The sequence below is a fragment of the Rousettus aegyptiacus genome, unplaced genomic scaffold (assembly GCF_014176215.1).
Source record: "Rousettus aegyptiacus isolate mRouAeg1 unplaced genomic scaffold, mRouAeg1.p scaffold_m13_p_2, whole genome shotgun sequence".
Lineage (NCBI taxonomy): Eukaryota > Metazoa > Chordata > Mammalia > Chiroptera > Pteropodidae > Rousettus > Rousettus aegyptiacus.
The window spans coordinates 55,580,281-55,601,212 of record NW_023416295.1 but is presented as its reverse complement, the minus strand read 5'-3'; the positions used below and the strand labels follow the sequence as shown (position 1 = coordinate 55,601,212).

Genomic DNA, 20,932 nt, shown 5'->3' with positions numbered 1-20,932 from the left:
TAAATTCTTGGGAAATTTTCTAATAAAGGTCTTGCTTTTTCCAACTATTCAACTTTGGCAAGTTCATTTAGTGAAAGGTGTTACTAGTTGGGGAAAAATCAAATGGGTGTGTGTGGGGCGGGGGTTTCTCTTAGTAGGGGCTTAATCACCTTAATCACTTTCGCAGGCGGATCTGTTGAAAATGCGGGCTACTAGGCTTTCACTAAGTTGCTCTGAACGCTAGGAATCTCTAGGGGTGAGTTGGTAGAATCTACACCTTCAACAAGTCGTAGGTGTCCGCTAACTACCATAAAGGGTGATGTTAGACCTGTTACTTATTGTTTAACAAAAAACTTGCTAAGAGCTTCAGGTGACCTTTAAATTTGACATTTGATGCCTTTCGGTGGTTGCTTACCCGGCGAGGCGGGGCGGGGCTTGGTCGAGAGGGGCGGGAGAGGCGCGGCCGGGGCGGGAGGGGCGCGGCCCGGCCGGGCGGGGTGTAGGGTGATGGCTTAATGGCACCGCGCGCAGGCGCTGCCCTCTGAACTGGAACGGAAAACAACTTCCGGTTGGAGTCACTCGGCCAGGCGTCGCGGACCCGAAACGTGAGCTTGGCGCGGAATTCCCGAACTGTGAGTAAGAAACTTCGTGAGCGAGTTCGTGTGTCCCTCCCGTCGAGTACGGCGACGGAGCATTTGTGTGTATGAGTGAGAGGGATGCGAGAGCAGTATGGGAGCCGCAGGTAGAGAAGCCAAATTGCTGCGGAGATCACCGGGTCTCAGAATGAGGAGGGACTGTGCGAGTGAAACCACTGGGGTCAGCGTCTCGGAGCGGACCCAGGAGGGGCTTTCCGGGCCCGCGACGTCAGCGTCGCAGCAACGTCCTCCGCCGCGACGTTCAAGGGGGAGGGGAATTCTGCCCCACGCCGATTTGACTTGGCTGAGAAACCGGGGAGGCAGGGCTTGCGATGTCAGGGCGAATAGTGGGCCCCGCCGGCGTGTCACAGGCGTCTTTCGGGTTAGGGGCTGCCTTCCAGAAGCTAGTACTATCTTTCAAAAACTTAATAGGTTCTTTCTGTTGTTTTTCCCAAGGTTGTTGCACAGTTCTCTCTGCTTTCCTGTGGGGTGTCAACATAGCCTTGTCAATGAGAAGTTGGGTAACTTCCCCGAGGGTCACGGAGAGAATCGGTGGCCGAGGCGGAAAGAGCAAAAGCAAACCCTACGCCTAGTGGGAACCCAGGCAGTAGGTAAAGTCCCCACCCCTGCGTAAACTGATTAGCACGGAGTTAGAAGTGTAAAAAGCTGTGCTTGTCAAGAGGTGAGGATACTCAAACGAAAGAGTAGTACTTTGTGAAATACATCGCAAATATTTTCAAGAACTACCAGTCTTTTGGTTTAAAATGCCCAGGGTTTGTATTGCTAAAAGTAGTCCCCACTCAAAAATTATTAAAATGTTTTCCTATACTGTCTGTTAATCCTTTTTATAGTGTTTTTATGCTATACTCATTAAAACATCTGAAAGTTATTTTTATACATCGTTTAAGGTAGGGTTTAGCTATTTCTCTTGAAATCAATTCCTTCCCAACTAGAAATACTACCTTAAAGTAGGAATTTTTATGAGTACATAGGTCTTTTTTTCTTCTATTGCTTTGTTTTTTTACAAATACTAATCTCTTTGATTATGGCATTTTTTTAGTAACTCAAAGCAAGTCGTTCTTCATTTGTCTTTTTCAAAATTTTCTAGAATATTCATTCTCTTTCAGGTAAAATTTAAAGTAAACTTCATCTTTCAATAAAGTAATCTTTTGGTATTTTAGCTGTTATGTATTTTCCAAGGAAGTGTCTTTACTGTTTCTAGCCTACTAGGATTTTTGCAGAGAGTGTATTTTGAATTGTATCCAAAGTCTTTATTTTTTTTTAATCTGTTTGCATTGGCTAGTGTTGACTGTTCATTTGATCTATATATTTCTTGTTCTTAGGACATTCTTCTTAAGTATTCCTTAACTAAACATTTTTATCAGGAATGTATTTGTCACATGGCTTTTGGCACCCATCATGACCTAGAATGTGGTGTTCTTTGACCTGCTAGGATAGTGAGTTATTTTAGTGGATTTCCAGTTTGTGAATCAAGCTTACACTTGCTCATGGAGTAATATTTAAGCATATAGGTTCCTTTTGGGGAACTTTTTTAGAATCAATACTTGAGTTTCATTTGTAGTCTTTTTCTGTGTTATCTTTGTCAAAGTTTGATATCAAGCTTATGCTGGTTTCTGAAGAAGAGCTGCAAAGAGTTCCTTCTTTCTCTGCTCTGAAGTAGTTTAGGTAGCATAAGAGCTTTCTGTCCTTTGCAGGTCTGAAAGAATTCACTCGTGAAACCATTTTGGTTGGCCTGAAAGTACATCGTTCTTAAAAAAGCAACAATATTGAGCAAAAAGGTCCAGAACTTTAAACAAACCTCTTTAGAGTAAATTAAAATAATAAGTAAAAGGGTCTGAAACACAAGTAATGTTGAGAACAAAGGAGAACTGTTGTACTGATCTTCATAGTGTTTTTTACCCCTTGCCCCAACTGCACCACTTTTTTTCCATGGTCAGGGAAAATACTGTACCAACTGAGGCTGATGATAAAATATATTGCTATTCTTTGTCCTCTATTCCAGTTACATTATAAAATAAAGGGTGTTGTTTCTACGTAGGTAAGTTCTTCTATGCCCTGAAAGAAACCATGAGTGAAACTCAAGTGGAAAAGTATGTTTGTTTATTGTCATTAACTTCCCATTTTTGCCTATAGATTTCTTACGTTAGAGATAATAGCCAAGCTGGCTTTCTACTGTAGCCAGATCCCATAGAGTGGTTTCAAAATGAATGGGTGAAAAAATACACAAACTCAGCATGCTTATACATATTTAAATATGAATTGAGAATCATTAACACAGTGCAGGTATATATATATATTGTCTGCGCAGGTATATGTGTGTTGTGTGCTTTATATGTGTACACACATATAAAACAGGGCTGGCCTCTAAGGAATACAAACTCACCAAAGCTCACCTTTTTACTCCACTAATAGTTTACTGTTAATATGTGGATAATCACATTATGTAATCTTTGGTAGAGTTATTAACTTACATAAAAGATTATTTCAAAAATATTGACACTATTAAGAATATGACCTTAGGCAGGTAATATAATTTAGCGTTGTAGATCTGTGAATTGTGGAGGATACTTCAAGATCCTCATAAGTGTATTTTACAGAGGGATGCAGTCATTATGTGAATGTTTAGGTATTTGAATATTTTAATTGATCCTCTGTTAATTTAGAAAAAAATAATTATAATGAAGAAATATTGCATGTTTCTTTAAAACAATACCCATTATCCAAAAGTAAATGGTAAATAAAAATAGTCAATTGATGCAAAACTTCACTATTCTAATATTCTGGTGTGATGCATTAGCTGTTACTACTATATATCCATTTCATTCTCTAATACCTTATAAGCATGAATATTACTGTTTCATTTCCGCTCCTTTATGTGTAATTATATCAAGCCAAGTTTTAGTTTCTATTTCCTCTAGGATTTATGCCTTGGCTGCCATTTCCCCCCTGACATCATCTATGCATGCTTCTATGATTTTCAATTGTGGATAGAGGGAAAGAGGAAGCTATTATCTTCAAGAGGTAACAAAAATCTCTTTAAAGTCAGGATCAAGATTCTGAGTCTTCATAAAAGGATGACAGAGGAAATGAAATGAATTGCCTTGCGGGTGGGTGGCTAGTTAATGTACCGAGCTTTCTGAACTAGGTGCAGTTTTTGACAATTTGACAATTGTTCAAAATAGTTAGAGAATCGGAATAAGTAATGGTACCAGGTCTTTTGCACCTGAATATAAGTCTTTGAGACCTATATAATACATGTCATGTAATCCCTAGTTTGTAATCCCTAGTCTAAAGAAACATTTTTTATTGATTGTAAAATACACACAACATGAAAGTTATCATGTTTACCATTTTTAAGTGTAGTTCAGTGGTATTGAACGTATTCACATTATTATGCAACCAAGAAAATATTTCTTAAAGAACTTATTTGTTTAAGAAAAAGAGTTTGGGAACTAAATAATAATGATGTTTGTCTTGTGGGGGAAGTGTCCTGTACAGTAACCTGACTTTTTTCTTTTACCTTCAGAAATACACTCTCTGTGATGGTAATCACTAGTCCTAAATTATGAGAGTAAACAGTTTGAGCATCAATGATCTGCAGTAGCTTTTCCTTAGCACCAGTACTTTTCCTTTGCCAAAAAGAAGGGTCTGTTGAAAATAGGTTGTTAACAATGAAAACAGTTTTTTTTTTCAAGTTATTGCAATAAGGAATTATTGGAAATTGAGTGAACTAAGAAAATAATATGAGTTCCATTTTTATGGTTACTTATTAAATTGAAGTTATAAGAATCCTTGACATATTTGTATAGAGTGCCATATGAAGAATTATTCCCTTGAGTGGCAGAACAAACACAATTAGGTAATTTTGAGATGGAGAGTGACTGGCTAAAATGACAAAAATCAGGGACTCAGGTCCCCTCAACATAATATATTAGTTAAAATTGCTTGAAGAAAAATAACCGTATTTGTGGGATATTTAAATAGTTTTACTATTCATAGTCATTTGTTGCGTGGCGTTTACTATGATGTAATTTCATGACTTTATGTGTTTGCTATTCCTAAACTAGAAATGCCTTTCCTTTGATATTGATGTTCCTCAACCTTTTTATATTCACATTTCCTTTTTGATAGACATCGAAATCTCATAGGTCCTAGGAGATTTTAACATGTGCCCCTCCTTCCCACAACCCTCTCTTAACACCTTCTCATACTAAATATAAAGTTTCCTTTGTAATTCTCTCATCCAAAAATATTTTGCAAGCCCTATTTTATATGATTTATGAAAACAGATTTTTAATATTCAGTAGCTGTTTTCAAACTGTATAACTGCCCACCTTAATATGGCACCCACTCAGAAGAGAGGACACCCCCTACATAGCTGAGCAAGCTGAGTATTTATGTTTACCTCAAGGGAAAGAACATCACATGCCCAGTTTCCCTTTTGAAGTTATATTTTTTAGTTGTGTACTTCAACCCATAGAATTTAATCAACAGTGTGAAAAAAAGTATGACTGGAGAATAAAAGGAAGTGAGGCGAAGCTGAGATTCATTGGTGTGGTCTCTGACTGTGAAGTTGACTTTTAACTCTTAGAAGATAACACAAAATGTTTCATGCAGTTGTAACATCCAGCAAAATGGAGAACCTGGTCAAATCTTTCGGTTTGATCAGTGGGGTTGTCTTACCTTGTTTATCTTGATGCATTTAGCCAACCAGCTTATGGAAAATATAGAATATCCAAATTCTGGCGCTGCTAGATCTATGAGATTTGAGTTTCTATTATTTCAGCTGCCTGATTGGAACACAGTAGTGTAGTGTACTATGGATATATCCATAACCCAAGTTTACAATTTGGAATGTGAGACTGGAAATACAAGCTGTCATTTTGGGGAATTGGTTGCTTGTATCATGGAACTCTCTTAAAAGTGGGGAATGATCATAAGTAAATGTTAGAAGTGACAGTTCTCTTCCATTTTCATCAAGTAAGGAAAACACACATACTTTTGAGTGTCATTAGAGGTTTACCTTAACTATCTAAGACATAGGATGTCCTTTATTTATGTGTATGTACTACATTATTGACTTATTTTCTGCTTTTTGCTTCTGTCACTTTTTGTTGATGACAAAGCAAACATAAAACTAAGATATAGAAAGATAGGATATATCCCTCACTTATTCACCTCTTTGTTTGCAAAAGTGGTAACTTTCTTGAAATAGAATTAAATTCATTTGTACCCCAAGGGTTTGGGAAAAGCAAGTGACTTTTCTAGGGCAGAGTGGAAGAGGTAGCAGTTACTCAAGGTGATTTCTTTCCTCCATCCTGAAACTGCTTTAGATTTAAACTGGCTACTCACTACAAGCATGACACTGGCAGAACCACTTACGCAGAAGCAAAATAGTCTCAGCAGTGGGGCAAACCCAGCGGAGGGCCCTTTCATATCTCCCAAATCATCCACACTCGTCTACCATCCTACAAAAAGCAGACCTTATTAAAGAATTATAAATCAGTCTGGGGTGAAGATGGTGGGAATCTACCTTTAAACCTGTGATTATTTTCAATCTGAAACACACACACACACAATCAAAGTCGAGCTGCTCTGGTTGAATTGGGCAATTGGTGGTGGAACATTATTTGGCTCACACACTTCCAGCCTCATTCGATCTCTGAAATACCACTACTTACCTTAATTATTAGTTTATTTATCTAGGATTGGTTAACTGTCATTTGGCAGCATTATGCTGGTTGCCAAAGACAACATGCTTAAGATATCTATAAAGTAAGAAGTTCATTAAAAAAGGAAAAGGAGACTGAGAGGAATTAGAGTACCACATTAGAAGATTGAGCATCCAGATAGTCAAAGTCCCAGAAAGGGACACAGAGGAAATGAAATCGCCCAAAAAAATAATTCAAAAGAAGTTCCAAAAACTGAAGGATGAACTTTCAGGTGGGTTAAGTACAAGATCAGGAATTAAGATAGCTCTGCATTTCAACAAAAACAAATGGAAGCTAGAGAAGAGCATAGGAAAGCTTTTCAGATTCTGAGGAGTAATTACTTTTCAACCTAGAACTCTCTTAACCTGCAAACTATCAGTTAAATCTGAGGTGAAGTAAAGATATTTTCAATTATGCAAGGTCTCAAAAAATTTACTTCACAAACACTTTCTGAGGAAACTACTGGAGGGTTAACTCCACCAATGGTAGGGTAAAACAAGAAAGATGAAGATTTGGGATACTGAAAATGAAGGATTCAGTTAGAGAGAGAGATGAACAAAGGGAATGCTCATATTCAAGGTGAAAGAAGGTCTCTCAAGATGAAAACAATCCTCCAGGCGTAGAGATCAACAGATCTAAACTGGAGGAAGTCAGAAAGTTCACAGAGAGATTCTTCTGAGAAAATGAAATTAGTAGAATAACAGGTGTCTGTGGGTCGAAGACATATTAATGATAATAAGAAGTAAAGCAAATGAGAAGTTTTTCCAGGGAAGATGTTTTCAGGAAAGAAAAAGGAGCCATAGTATATTATATGGCTCAGCAGTGAATAGCGTTTATGTAGTCTGAGGAAAGTAAAAGCTGAATGCAAATCTAACCGAAAATAGGGTATAACTATATTAGGAGAGTAAGAACGATGTAAAGTGGGAAGGGGAGCCATTAAAGAGAGCTTAATTCTTATTTTGCATAGTGGGAAGATAAAACTGAAAAATTTATGGTGTCAATATTAGCATGTAATTTGGAGTACAGAGATAAATACCAGAAAAAATCACCAAAAGAGTCGAAAAATTGTTGCCAAGGTCGAGTAGGAAATGCGGAGGGTGGAGAGGAGAGCAGACTACTGTTTTTCTTAAGCTTTATCAAGATATATGTATAGCTTTGATTAAAAATAAAATAAAAACTAAATTGGGGTGTAATGAGCCAGAGATTGGACTTTGATATCAGAGAGACCTGGATTCTTCTCTGTCTTTCACTTTCTAAATCTGTGGCTTTAGTCAACTTAAACTTTTGAAGCTCAGTTTCCTTATCTGGAAAGGGAAGACAGTATAATGCGCCTGCAAAGGAAAGATTAAAATAAAGCAGTTTATGTAAAAACACCTGGCAAGTAATACTGCCTCTGTAGGTGTCCCTCACTACCTATGTCCCTTCAATAATGGGAAGCTTGCCATTCAAACACAAGACTAAGATTGTTCTTCTGGTTCATGGCTCTGTGCCTCTTTGGATTCAAGGCATGTCATTGGGGTCTATGTCCTAACCCAGCCATCTGTAGATAGTTTGAAAAGTAAAAGAATTCGGACGATTACAATATTGGTAGGGGGAGCATCATGCTAAAAGGGCCACTACTTGTTGGTGGAAGAAGAGCTGTGGTCACACTCAAATTTCTCTCTCAACGTGAACATCAGTGCAAATGCCATTAATGCAGGAGTCCCCAACCCCTGGGCCGCAGACCAGTACCAGTTCGTGGCCTATTAGGAACCAGGCGGTACAGCAGGAGGTGAGTTGGTGATCAGTAAGTGAAGTTTCATCTATATTTGCAGCCACTCCCCAGCACTAACATCACTACCAGGCATTAGATTCTCTTAGGAGCACTGGTCCTTGGTGCCAAAAAGGCTGGGGACCACTGCATTAATGGAGTCTCTTCCATTAATAGATAAAACACTTATACAGACCCAAGTTGTGGAAATTTTATGGAACCAAGATGTTTAAAGGGTTATTGCTCTGGGCCATCTGCCAAAGTAACAAAAAATGGAAAAAAAAATCTTCTACCTTAGCGACTGCTATTTTTGTTTCCAGATTCTCTGGAACAATTCAAAAAGCAAATCACTGTGGAACCAAAGGACACTATGAAAGCCCTGCCATGCTGCATATTTGTTTAGTGTTTTACAGAGTACAGCTTTCCTAGTTATGACTAGATCCCCTATGGCAGTGATTCTAAATCTGTTTCACATCTGCTGCTCCCTCTCCCCCCACCATCAAGACGATCTAAGAAGTCTTGGACAGGATTTGCTGATCAATTTTTTTAACCTGGATGTGCTGATTGGTTGGGAACCCATGTCCTACAGCACGTTCTACCCCTTACATTCTAAACTGGGGCAGATGAGGGAACTGAGGTCCACAGAAAGATTAAATGACTTCCTCACTCTCACGCATCAACAAACATGTCTAGACTGGACATGTACTGTATCTGCCAATTCTGATTTTATCTTTGGTTGACGAAACTTTTTAATTTGGATTCAAATCTACAAATTGTCTCAGTAGAGATATTAATGCATTTTACATAAGATGTGGTCTCAGTTAAGAATTAAGTTTGGAATCTTTATTATATAGTATCTTTATTTTTTCCAGATGCAAAAGGAAGTGAAACAGCAGATCAAAAACTTTAATAAACTTTTACTTTCCTGTAGCAAGTTTTAGGATTTACTAGGTCTGAATATTCGTATTTGAGAAAAATTGGTGTGGACCTGAAAAGATAGGAAACTTGGGTAAATATGGCACAGGTTTGAGAAGTTGGTTTGTCAAGCTACCCAGGGATTTTTGGATCCTGTCTCAGGAATATTCAATAATTAGAGTAAGATGGTGTGTCACATGGTGTAAAAATATTATTGTATATGGTTTTAAACTTTTATCATGTTATACATTTAAAGTCCTACCCTAAACATCTTGGGAATGACTGGAAATGGTGAGCTGGAAATCTCTGAAACCTTATTTATTTTTTCATTAGAGTTCTCACAATTACTTCCAATAAAACAAGTTGTGACTTGCAAACATTTGCCCACCAGCCTTTAGGTGTCCTCAGGGAAATTAAAAGCAGGGGTTTGAAGAGCTCTAGAATCCTGCGCCAGTGGTTAAGAGCACAGAATACAGCTTTATAATTATGTATGCTTTTGCCTGTCCCCATTTATCATTGGTAATATTCTCAAGGCTAAATGACTGCTCAGCAATTTAAACTGTGATTTAAGAGAAAACAGGCCTTTTTGTGAAAAGGTCCTCTAGTCTATCTGTCTCCTGAAGTTTCACTCTTTTTATAGAAGAAATGTCTCCTTTCATAATGGTTTTATTCTTATACAGTAAATGACTCAGAGATGTTGGAGGGACCCCTAATCTAATCTGTTAACTTGTTAGATTTTCACTACTTTTTCAAAAACCTTATGACTCTTGTGCAGCCTGTGACATCTCTTACTTACATCATTGTCTTCTGTTTGGAGGGCCTTTTTAAGATTACTTGCAGATATTTTTTTCAAACTTTTCTGGTTAAGACCAGAAGATAGGTATAGTGCCCTGTTCTTATGAAAGATCGTTATTAATATTTTATTGTCATAAATTTGGTAGAGTAAAAGAGACAAGAAAAAATCACACTATAGAGAATTATTTTTCATGTTATTTAATGATGTATAAGGATTAACAGAACAGAACGTTAGATAACATTTCTATTTGGCTAATAGTCTCTTTACATAAGATAGTAGACTTCTACTAAAATGGTTCTTTTATACATTTTCTAGTTTTCGGTCTGTCTTCGTCCAGATTCTCTTTTTTTGGTTTATATTTGGGAGGAAAAAAGTGAACATCTTCTGACACAAAGTGGTACAACAATGAGTATTGCTTCTTTACTATTTTCTTTTTAAAAATGTAGTTTTTTCTGCCCCATCCTTTTTTTTTTTTTTTTATAAAGATATTGGTCTGGTTGACTATCTAAGGATTTACCAGTATCAGAGGACATTAAAAACAGCACTTTAAGAATATAGGCAGGTGGGAATGCATACTCAGTTTTCATTTCTTCCTCTAGATTTTGCTATCACTCAGTTGCTACTTTTTTCCTGCCTATTGTTAATTATGTATCTTAAAGCACTTTTGTCAAAAATTGAATTCAGTATCTTTCCCCCCAAATTTTTCTTCTTTCTCTATGTTCTGGCATTCATCACTGTCTGCCTAGTATTTTTGAAAAATATGACTTGTGAACCATCTTCAACAAATCGATTACATGGGTTACTTTGCCTATCAGAATGCAAATTCTGGGGGATCATCGCAGGCCAGGTGATTCGAAATCACAGGGACCTAAATACTGCCTTCTTGTCTATTGTGCAGATCCAGTTGGCCAGCAAATCCTGTTGGTTTTGCCTTTGAACTATCTTTTTAATCACGTCTCCTTCTCTAGTTCATGCCCTCATCTTTCACCCAGAATAAGCAGTAACTTCCTGTGGATATCCCCACTTTGTCTCCCTCATTAATTTGTATTCCATGCCATAATCCAGTTTGCCTTTCTAAAACATGTCCATCTCCTGCTTGAAAATTCTTTATTATGCCTTAATGTCAGCAAGTTAAAGCCTAAATTTCTTAGAGTGACATTCAAGGTTTACTACGATCTGGTCATAACTAAGTCTACTGCATGTAGTTTATGTAGTTAGTGTATCTAAATCTCTAGGGGATTCAGTTCCAATTAGTCTATGAGTGGTGTCCCTAGGGTTTTTGCAGTGCAGCACAGTCATACATGGTGACTCTTGATATCTTCTCTTAGCACCCTCACCTCCACCCTCTCTGCACACACTGGAGACCCATAAATAGTCACTTCCAGTCCCTAAATGATTACAATAGGGACTTATCAGTACTTCTGCTTATTCAGAGTGAATGTTCTTTCCCCTCTCATTCTCAGCTTCTTGAAATCATATTTCAGCACCCAGTTTACGTGTCCTTTCTGAAGCCTTTCACAGCCCCTCTCATTTTAATTGTTCCCTCTATTGAGCCTTTCTTTTGTTTATACCTTGTGTTTAAGTTCTCTTTTTCTTTTGAGGTTAAACTTAACCTACAGTTAAATTCACATTGAGGGATGAGTTGTTATGAATACTTCTACCTCTGCTTCCCTTTTCAAGATATGCACATACCTTTTTACACATTTATAATTGACTTGCTAGTATGGTTAACCATTTTCATTTATGTCTGCCTTATGAAATTATAAACTAACTTAAAAAAAAGAAAAGACTCTTTTTTCTCTTTCCCATGGAAGAAAGGAGCACCTGCTATGTGTTCATCACTGAACCAGTCTTGAATATTGTTCTAGTTAGGATATAGTTCAGCTCTTCTCTTGAGAGATCCCCAGAGACAGTGGCTTGAGACAGAAATTTTATTTCATCCAATTGTTACAATTCAAAGCAAACATTCAGAGCTGATCTGGCAACCCCACATTGTTAAAAATCTAAGCATCTTCATTCTTGTTTCACTCTCTCCTTGTTGTTCAACCATCTGTGAAGTGTTGCCCTCACCAAATTGTTCTAGGTGACTCAACACAACATTCTATCTAGCTGGGAAAAGGAAAAAGGTGAAGAGGAGAGCTTGGAGTTGTATTTACTTGCCAATGACCAGAACATAGTCACATGACCACACCAGCTAAAAATCAAGCATACTAGAAGAGAATGGATATAAGGAACAAATAACAAATATGCTTCACATATAGTCTGATGAAACCCTACAAGCAGTGTATAAGAAAACCGATAATCAGAGAAGCTAAGTAAATGGCTACATTAGTACCCTCAGACCCAGGGTAAAGCCCCAAGACTGAAAATCTACCTCCATAATTAGCAGGAAAAGACTGAAAAAAAGAGGCTGACCACTCCAGTCTGGTAATTAATAGAGTTTATTAAGAGAAACTTACATACAAGGCATGTCTTGGGAGGCTGCAAGACAGACTGGACCCCTGCATCGCTTGGCAGGTGCCAAAGAATTATAGAGGGTAAAGTGTGGGGGTGGGTGATAGTCAATGCTACCATGTACAAGAAATTGCATGCTTTCCCAGGTCAGGACAACAGCCTGTTCCAGGAACCAGCGCATAGCAGAAGGCAAGAGAGAAGTGTGAATTTATGTCAGAATTAATATCAACTATGATCATTCTCTAAGGGGGGTTTGTAGAAAGTAACCTTCATTCTGGCCTGGGTCCAGCTTCTGGAACAGACAATGGTCATGGCACTGAACAGTCTTTTCTCCACAGGCTAGAAAATTGTAGATCAGAGATCTGAATCCACAGCCTGTTAAATTAATAGTCATTAATTTTCATAATGTTATGTCACATTTTCATATCACACATTTTCACAATATCATATTATATCTAATTTATTTACTCTCAGGACATCCTATATAACTTTACTCCATGTTTTTCGCCATCTTGAAATGCCATATCAACTGGTTTGTAACCAAGGTCTAGTTTGTAATGCAATTTGAAACAAATTGCTGCTCTTTTTTAAAATCTATGATATCAGTTATGAGGAAAAATAAATCATCATATTAGCCAAGTAAAAATTTCTATTCTGTGTTTAGAAATGCTGTATAATTATAAAGTTGAAGGAGATTATATCATCTTACCCCTTCATTTTAAAAGCAAGTAAAATTGAGGTCCAGAGAAAATATAGGAATTATTCTTTAATTTATTCCCACTCCTACTTCACAAGCATCATGGGAAAAGCACTAGCCAAATCAGTCATTTCTATGTGTAACCATTATTGCTATACTTAAGAATTGTCTCAGATTTGTAGAGTTGTCCTAATCAGGAAAATCAAGGTGAACAATGCATATAATCCTGGCCTGTCTTTGTGAAGAATGGATATTATCTAATATTAAAAATATCTTTATAGCTATGGAGAATCTGTTTTAAAAAGGATGACTACTATTTGATAATCAGAAGGAATGGGTGAGGTCATTCCTACCCATAATTTAAAACCTGATTCAAATGCCACCTACCTCCAAAGCCTTTCCTAAACTTTGTAAATAGATGTAACCACTTTCCTCTCCAAACTCTATAGCCTTTGGATATCTCAGGATAGTCATATGTATGTTTTAAGTGGTAGCTGATGGTGCCTTAACGAGGATAGGTTTCATTTCTGTTTTGTTTCCACTTTGTCAGTCTGCCTAGCACAAGTTTTGCTCATAGTAAATGTTGCACTTAATTAATGTTGTAGCGAATGAACATGTCTACCATGGCACCCTGAGAGAATACAGCAAGCTTTAGTGAACAGTTTTTGAACTAAGAGTTTGTAGCTGTAGGCAAAAATTTAACTACGCTGAGCCTTACCAGTCAAATGGGAATATGAATAATAGGAAACGAAGAATTGGTGGAAAAAACTTTGTAAAAGGAACACAACTCTAAGGCGATACCACCTCTGAAGCTCATTGCTGCACCCAACACAGTGCTTTACAATGTAGTAAGCAAACATTTTTTTGTAATTGAATTTAATAGTAATGTGATATATTTTATTAAAGTAGAATTTTGGCCCTAGCAGTTGACAAACATTTGTTGGAACTGGGAGACTTTACCAAGGGAAGATAAAATTATCTCCTTTGTGCAGACCGTCTCTCCTACCCTAGTTTCATTACTGAACCAAAGAATCCAGAAAAGAGGAAGCAGCCTGCTGCCCAGGGGTTTTCTTGATGCTTCCACCTGGGCGGCAGAGCAAGAACTTGCTAACCTCCATTTTCCTTTTAGTAGCTACCATGCAAGGGATAAAAAAAGAAACTACTGATAAAGGTAGATGGGTAGGGAGAATTGCCCCAGGCTGGTCAGGAGTGCTTTGCTACCTTTCTAGGAGCATCAGTGACTTAATCTTTTCCTAGTGTGATGGAAGAAAACCAGCAAACCAGAACCAGAAATAAAGAAATTACCTTGGAAGGCATCCCTAAAAATACATTTAAAAGAGTGAACATATAAGTAGAAGAGTGTTTCCAAGGCAGAGGATGCTCTGTCTTGGACCTCCTGGGTTTGGGGTGTGACAATGGCCATAGATTTGGGTTTGAGCATGTTTATTATAAATAAAGCCATTTCCCTGGAGCCTGGCAAGTTTCGCAGAAGACATGCCAAACTGTAATTGAAATGTGACTGCCTCTTAAATTGTGAAATTAATTTTACACTTGACAAATCTTTTAAAAATGAGGAACAAGTGGCTTTAAAGTTCAAGGTGTTAATATTTGAAATCTGTCCAATTTAATTAGCTGGATCCCAGAGATTGTTTCCTTTTTCTCTGGTGAGTGGCACTGATCTAACACCCAATTCTCTTCTTGGTTGTGAGATAGGAATTAAATGTATCATTTATTTAGTTGTATTGACCTGAGTTATATCTCCCTAGCATACATTCTTATTTCAGGAAATAGGATGCATCCATGTGGAATTTACTCAGTAACTCTTCTTAGTGACATTTGTGGGATCTAATTCGAGGACCTGAATTGAAGGCTCCACATGATTTACTTGCATATGATGCGGCTATTTTTAATTCTGCATTTACATTTTAAAAAACAAGAATGCACCTTCTTGATGGAACAGACATGCATTTTTAGACTCACAGACTCAAGAACTGTAGAACAAAGAAGTTTCTTAGGAATTGATTTCAATATATCTTTTTTATATTGGCGAGAAAGAACCTTGGGTCCAAAAAGATTTAGTGGCCTTGAACTAAAGGTCACAGGGTCAGATAGTGATAGAATAATACAAGAAATTAGCTGGGTTCCCTAGTCAAGGCTCTTGTTTGTCACAGATTTAAAAATATAAGTGAGATTTAATTGACAATTTATCATGATGTGTAGCTTTTTAAGATAGTAGCTACTTAAAACCTCTAATTTCTACATTAGTGTATTACTGTATATTAGTGTCCCTGTAGCTACCTAACCTTATTTTTCCTTTCATTTGTACACTTTATTTTAATCTTGTGTGTAAGCCACCTTAAATCCTTCTTTGATTGATTTGGTGTATAAATAAAGTACTCAAAGTGATTATGTACTAATTATGTTTCCATAGTGTCTGGCATGTCAGAAAACCTGGCAATGTTAATTGTTCTAGCAGTATTTCACCATCTTCTGTCTATCAGAGCTAGCAGTAGAAATGAAATTCCTAAGTAGAATGCTTTTAAAAGTTACGATTCTTTAATTCAGAATCCCCATAAAATCTTGAAATTGTTTTTATTAAGCCTGAAAAATGACTTAGGAGTGTATTAAGTGTAGTAAAATGAAGGACTGGCTGATAGTATTGAAATACTCTCTGTATATTTAAAAGAACATTATGACTTATGGTCATCCAGTTTTCAACAAGGGTACCAAGGCCATTCAGTGGGAAAAGAATAGCTTTTCAGCAAATGGTGCCAGAACAGTTGGATAGCCACATGAAAAAGAATGAATCTGGACCCCTACCTCACACCATATACAAATCAATTCAATATGGACCAAAGATCTAAATGTAAGCACTAAAATTATAAAAATCTTAAAAGGAAACATTGGTGAAAATCTGTGTGACCTGGGATTAGGCAAAGATTTCTTAGATGTGCCATGAAAAGCACAAGGAACAAAAGAAAAACAGGTAAATTGAACATTAAAATTTAAAACTTTGTGCGTCAAGGATACTATCAAGGAAATGAGAAGACAGTCTACAGAATGGGAGAAAATATTTGCAAATTTTATATTTATCTGACAAGTGTCTAGTTTCTATAATACATAAAGAACTTGTACAATTCAACATTACAAAGACAAATAACCCAGTTAAAAAGTGGGCAAAGGACTTGACTAGACATTTCTCCAAAGAAGATATACAAGTGACCCATTAGCAAACACTGGAAAGATGCTTAGCATCATTAGGGAATTGCAAATCAAATTTGCAATTTGAAGAGCCACTTCACACCCACTAGTATACCTGTAATTTAAAAATGGACAATAAATGTTAGTGAAGATGGGAAGAAATTGGAACTCTTGTACATTGCTAGTAGAAATATAAAAATAGTACAGCTTCTTTGGAAACAGTTTTGGCAGTTCCTTAAGAAGTTAAATAGAATTATCATCTGACCCAGCAATTCTACCTGTAGGTATACATCCAAGAGAATTAAAAACATGTTTACACAAATAGGTATACACAAATAATGGGTTTATTCAAAATAACCAAAGTAGAAACAATGGAAATATCTATTAACTAAGAACTAAATAAACGAAATGGTGTATCCGTAGTGGAATAGGATTCAGACATGAAAAGTAATGAAGTACTATTACATGCAACAACATGGGTAAACCTTGGAAATTTTTATGCTACATTTAAAAAAGCAAGACTCAAAGGCATTTATATGAAATGTTCAAAATAGGCAAATCCGTTGCATTAGAAAGCTGATTAGTGGTTGCCAAGGGATGGGGGCAGGAGAGGGGAATTGGGACTAACTGCCAATTAGTACAGGTTTTCTTTATGTTGGGGTAAAAATGTTACGGAATCAGATAATGGTGATGGTGCACAACATAGCGAATATACCAAAACCACACAAGTATATACTTTAGAATGGTGAATTTTATGTCGTTATGAATTGTATCTTAATGTAAAATACTAAAAAATTTTTAAAAGCACCATGTACCCAAAAATAAGGCGAAAGACATTATGAAAGACTAGAGACTGAGATCATGAAGGATTTCCAGTCACACAGAAAGTAAATGATTTGGTACCCTCAAAACCCCCTTTGAGTGATAGGGAACTTTGTCCTGTGGCTTTCAGGAGATTAAGAGAAAGGTCCTGTGGTGTGGTTTTTGCAGCTGAACAAGAGGGATCAGAGTCATTAGATGGCCCTCTGCTCTGAGGCAAGGAATGTGGTTAGAGATGTTATACAAATTCAGATGATAAAACCATATTACTTCAACTAAGTAAATGCATGGAGTTCAGAAACAGCAGAGAGGTTGGAAAACTAATAGGAAGTAGGGCTAGGACTTGAAGGGATGTGATATTTCCTTTTTTAATATACAATCCCACAGCAATTCTCCTTAGATTTTGTGCTAAAATAAGTGCATTTTTGCACATCTTAGTTGCTCTGCTTGCTATAACAGCAGTATGAACTCCATCCACAAACATGTATTATCTATTTAATTTTGTTCTAATTTCAGTGTATCAAGAATTAACCTTGTAAGTGGGAGTAACTGTTTAGCAAAAATAAATCCTGAAATCCCATCCTACGTCACAAATTGTGCTGTGCATTTTTATAATATAGTATTAATAACAAGTTGTCTTTATGTTTCTCCACTTTTAAATTGTACTTATAGTCACTATTTTTGAAGTATCTATGAACTGGAACCCCACTTGCTCCTTAAACAGTAAAGAATATTAAAAAATTGTAGAACTCAAGATTTTACAGGATTTCTTTATTATGTTTGTAGGTGAGACTTCTATCCCTTTATAAACCTTTATAGTACTTAGTGCTATGATATTTGTGATAAACCACATAGAACTGTCTTTAAGATGCATTTTAAGAATGAGATTTATATAATTTAACAGCTATAAATTGTTCTGATTATTTTCCAGATGTGTCATTTACTCCATCCATTATAGTGATGCTACAGGACGGAGAGGAATGGATAAAAACATTGGTGAACAACTCAATAAAGCTTACGAAGCCTTTCGACAGGCATGCATGGATAGAGATTCTGCAGTAAAGGAACTACAGCTAAAGGTTTGTGGTTTTGCTTTTGAAAGTTATTTATCCTGGTAAATGGAATTTGAGAGTCTTTTGCAACTGAAAAAAAAAAGATTATGTTGTTAGAAACGGTCTTGAAGAACTATAATTACTGGAATGGGGATATATTAATGAATAAAATTCAAGGTTTTTATTTGTCTTTTTGAAAAACATTGCAACTTGTGGGAAGAGTTTATTTTAAGGTGATTGTGTTGAGAAAAGATGACAAATGTTATCTTTCATAAATAATTTTTAAATAAAATGACAAACTGAAAGTTAGAAGTATCACTGTCTCAGCTAGTTTTGTTTTTTGTTTTTTTTTTTTTTTTTACATTTTTTTTTTTTTTTTGGCTGGCAGGAAGAGAGTACAAATTTTAAGGAATCCTAGAACTAAACTTATTATTAGTTTATAATAGTCTCATCCTTTAACTAAACAGTTAAAAGTAGACTATTTCAGTGAAATCTTTAATGACTTAACCAGAAGTTTCAGCTTTTTAAAATTATCCCTGTACACAGTGTGTTATAAGGTGATCCTATGGTTCCAAAAAGAACAAGAGGGCAGTACAAGAAAAGAATCTATGAAGGTATATTAAGACACTGTCATGATCAATATGACTAAGTAGCTTGTATAGTATTTTTACTTAACTAAAATTTACTGAAAGATTAATATGTTTTAGAAAAGTCTTCCTGACAGTGGGATAGAAGATAGATAGGATAGAGAACAATGTGCAATTCACCTCAACAGACATATTTGATGCCAAGCAATGTTCTAAGAACCAGGAGTATAAAAATAAGTGGCAACCATCAAATTGCACTATATATAAATTAGGCATTTATATGTAATTAAATGTAATTTACATTATATTTACATATAATTACCTGTAAATATACAAATATTAAATATATGTACATATGTTATACTAATATTTTTTAAAGAAAAAATGAGTGGCAGTCATTTCAAACAATCAAAACGACTTAAGTAGTAGGGATGAATTGGAGAAGAGATCTAAGATTTACTTAGGAGACAGAATAGAAAGTACGTGGCAACTGAATACAGGCCACTTCTGAGAAGGCGGCATAGATTTTAGGATGATACCCAAGTATCTGGAATAGAAGACTGAATTAATGGTGGTGCCGATGACTGAAACCAAGAATGAAGAAGTTGCAGTTTGGAGGATAAGGAAAGAAGATGTATAATTAGATATAGTTACCTGTGGGGCATGCAGGTGAAAATGTCCAATGGATGATTATAGATATGGATCTAGAAGCCTATGTAGAGTTCTTAATTAGATTGTAGGTACAGATTATGGAACAACAGATTTTATTATAGCCATGAATGTGGGTAACATTTCTGAGTTAGAGGGTATAGAGTGAAGAAATAGTTGCAGTACAAAAGAAAATAAGGCCAACCAGTTGGTCACTGGAAATTCAGAAATAGGTTAAAGAATTTACTGTGAACAAAAGGAAAAACACATTCCTCTGACGACTGGAGGTAACAAGATGGAAACATAGCTGCATATGAAGATAAGAGGGCATGCAGAAGATGGTGGTGGCCAGGAGTTAGAAGGGTTGTCATGTATCACTTATATGGAAAATCAAAAAATGTCAGATCTGTAAAAAACAGTTAGATGGTGGTAACCAGGGAGATGGGGGTGGGAATAAGATTGTTGGCGTTTAAGTGTTCAAGCAAGGAACTAAGCCATAGAGATTTTAATGTATAGTACAATGAATATAGACAATAATATTGTACTATAATTATGTAATGCGATAAATATCACTATAATAAATAATATTACAATAAATGTATCAAAATAACATGCTATACACTTTAACTTACACAATATTCTATGTCCAATTTATTCAATAAGTTCTTCTGAGCCTTCAGTGAGTTATAATCTTTTTTGCTGGTGAAGGGTCTTGCCTCAGTGTTGATGAAAATGCAGTATCTACGAAGCTCAGTAAAGTGAAGTGCAATATAATAAGGTATGCCTGTTGTATAATAAAATAAGAGTTCTAACATTGAGTTTTATACTTTGATCTCATTCATTATACTTTTTAAATTAATTTTTTTCTAAAACTTTTTCTGAGAAGATATTTGTACTTATGACATTTGTTAGGATTTTATTTTATGGAACATTTATCATTTTTGAAATTATAGAATCACATGTACTAAATATAAATCACTAATTGTCTGCATGTATCTACTCTCAGAAATAAAATCGAACATTGGAGTAAAACAAGCTAGGTATTCCTCACTGAGAATCTTTAGTAATAAGATGATCTATACAACTTCTCAAACTTCTGTCTTCTAGTATGAAGATAAAGCAAAGGCTCTGAAGTCAGACCTGAATTTTTAAATACCATTCCTACCATTTACAAACTTTTCAGCCTAGATGACCGGAAGATTGATGATACAGCCACAGAAACAGAGAACTCTGATTTTGCTAAAGGAAATTATTATTTGATCAGGCAGTTGAAGTATGGATCTTTGGTATAAGGTACCAGTTTAAATACAGATTTGGGAGTTGTCTTTGTAGAAATGATACTTGAGGTGATAGGAGGAGGTACCAGGGGAAAAGAGGATAAAGCAGGAGATGAAGAGAAGCAAGAGGATAACCTTGGAGAAGTGGCCTGTCATTCTGATGACCAAAAGGCCCCAAGGGATCTTTTCTATGAATAAGGCTAGCTGTCTAACATTGTACTTAAAGAATTGGTTTATTAAGTGACATCAGCAAGATTGCAAACTAGGAAGTTCTAGGCCCTCATTACTCCACAAAAATGCCAAACTACAGACTGACCGAAATAACTTTATATGACCTCTAGCAATCAGTTAGTGATCTAGAGCAATCAAGGGAACAAGGAGTCAAGAAAA

General features: G+C 36.2%; 1 protein-coding gene across 15 annotated transcripts in view; it reads left to right on the top strand.

Moving 5' to 3' along the window:
• Positions 1 to 20,932, top strand: part of TANK (TRAF family member associated NFKB activator) — a 79,722-nt gene that overhangs the window by 16,248 nt on the left and 42,542 nt on the right. For 7 of the 15 annotated variants that reach the window (XR_004955604.1, XR_004955603.1, XR_004955605.1 and 4 more), the window contains exons 1-3: positions 511 to 611; positions 1,071 to 1,225; positions 17,910 to 18,057. Coding sequence is in view for 12 of the 15 variants with exons in the window: in XM_036236416.1 (XP_036092309.1) it covers positions 17,959 to 18,057 (99 nt within the window). In the remaining 3 variants the exon portion in view is untranslated. Of the gene's footprint in view, positions 1 to 510; positions 612 to 1,070; positions 3,657 to 17,909; positions 18,058 to 20,932 lie in introns of those variants that run through there. The other 8 variants (XM_016124464.2, XM_016124463.2, XM_016124460.2 and 5 more) reach the window with 7 other exon arrangements.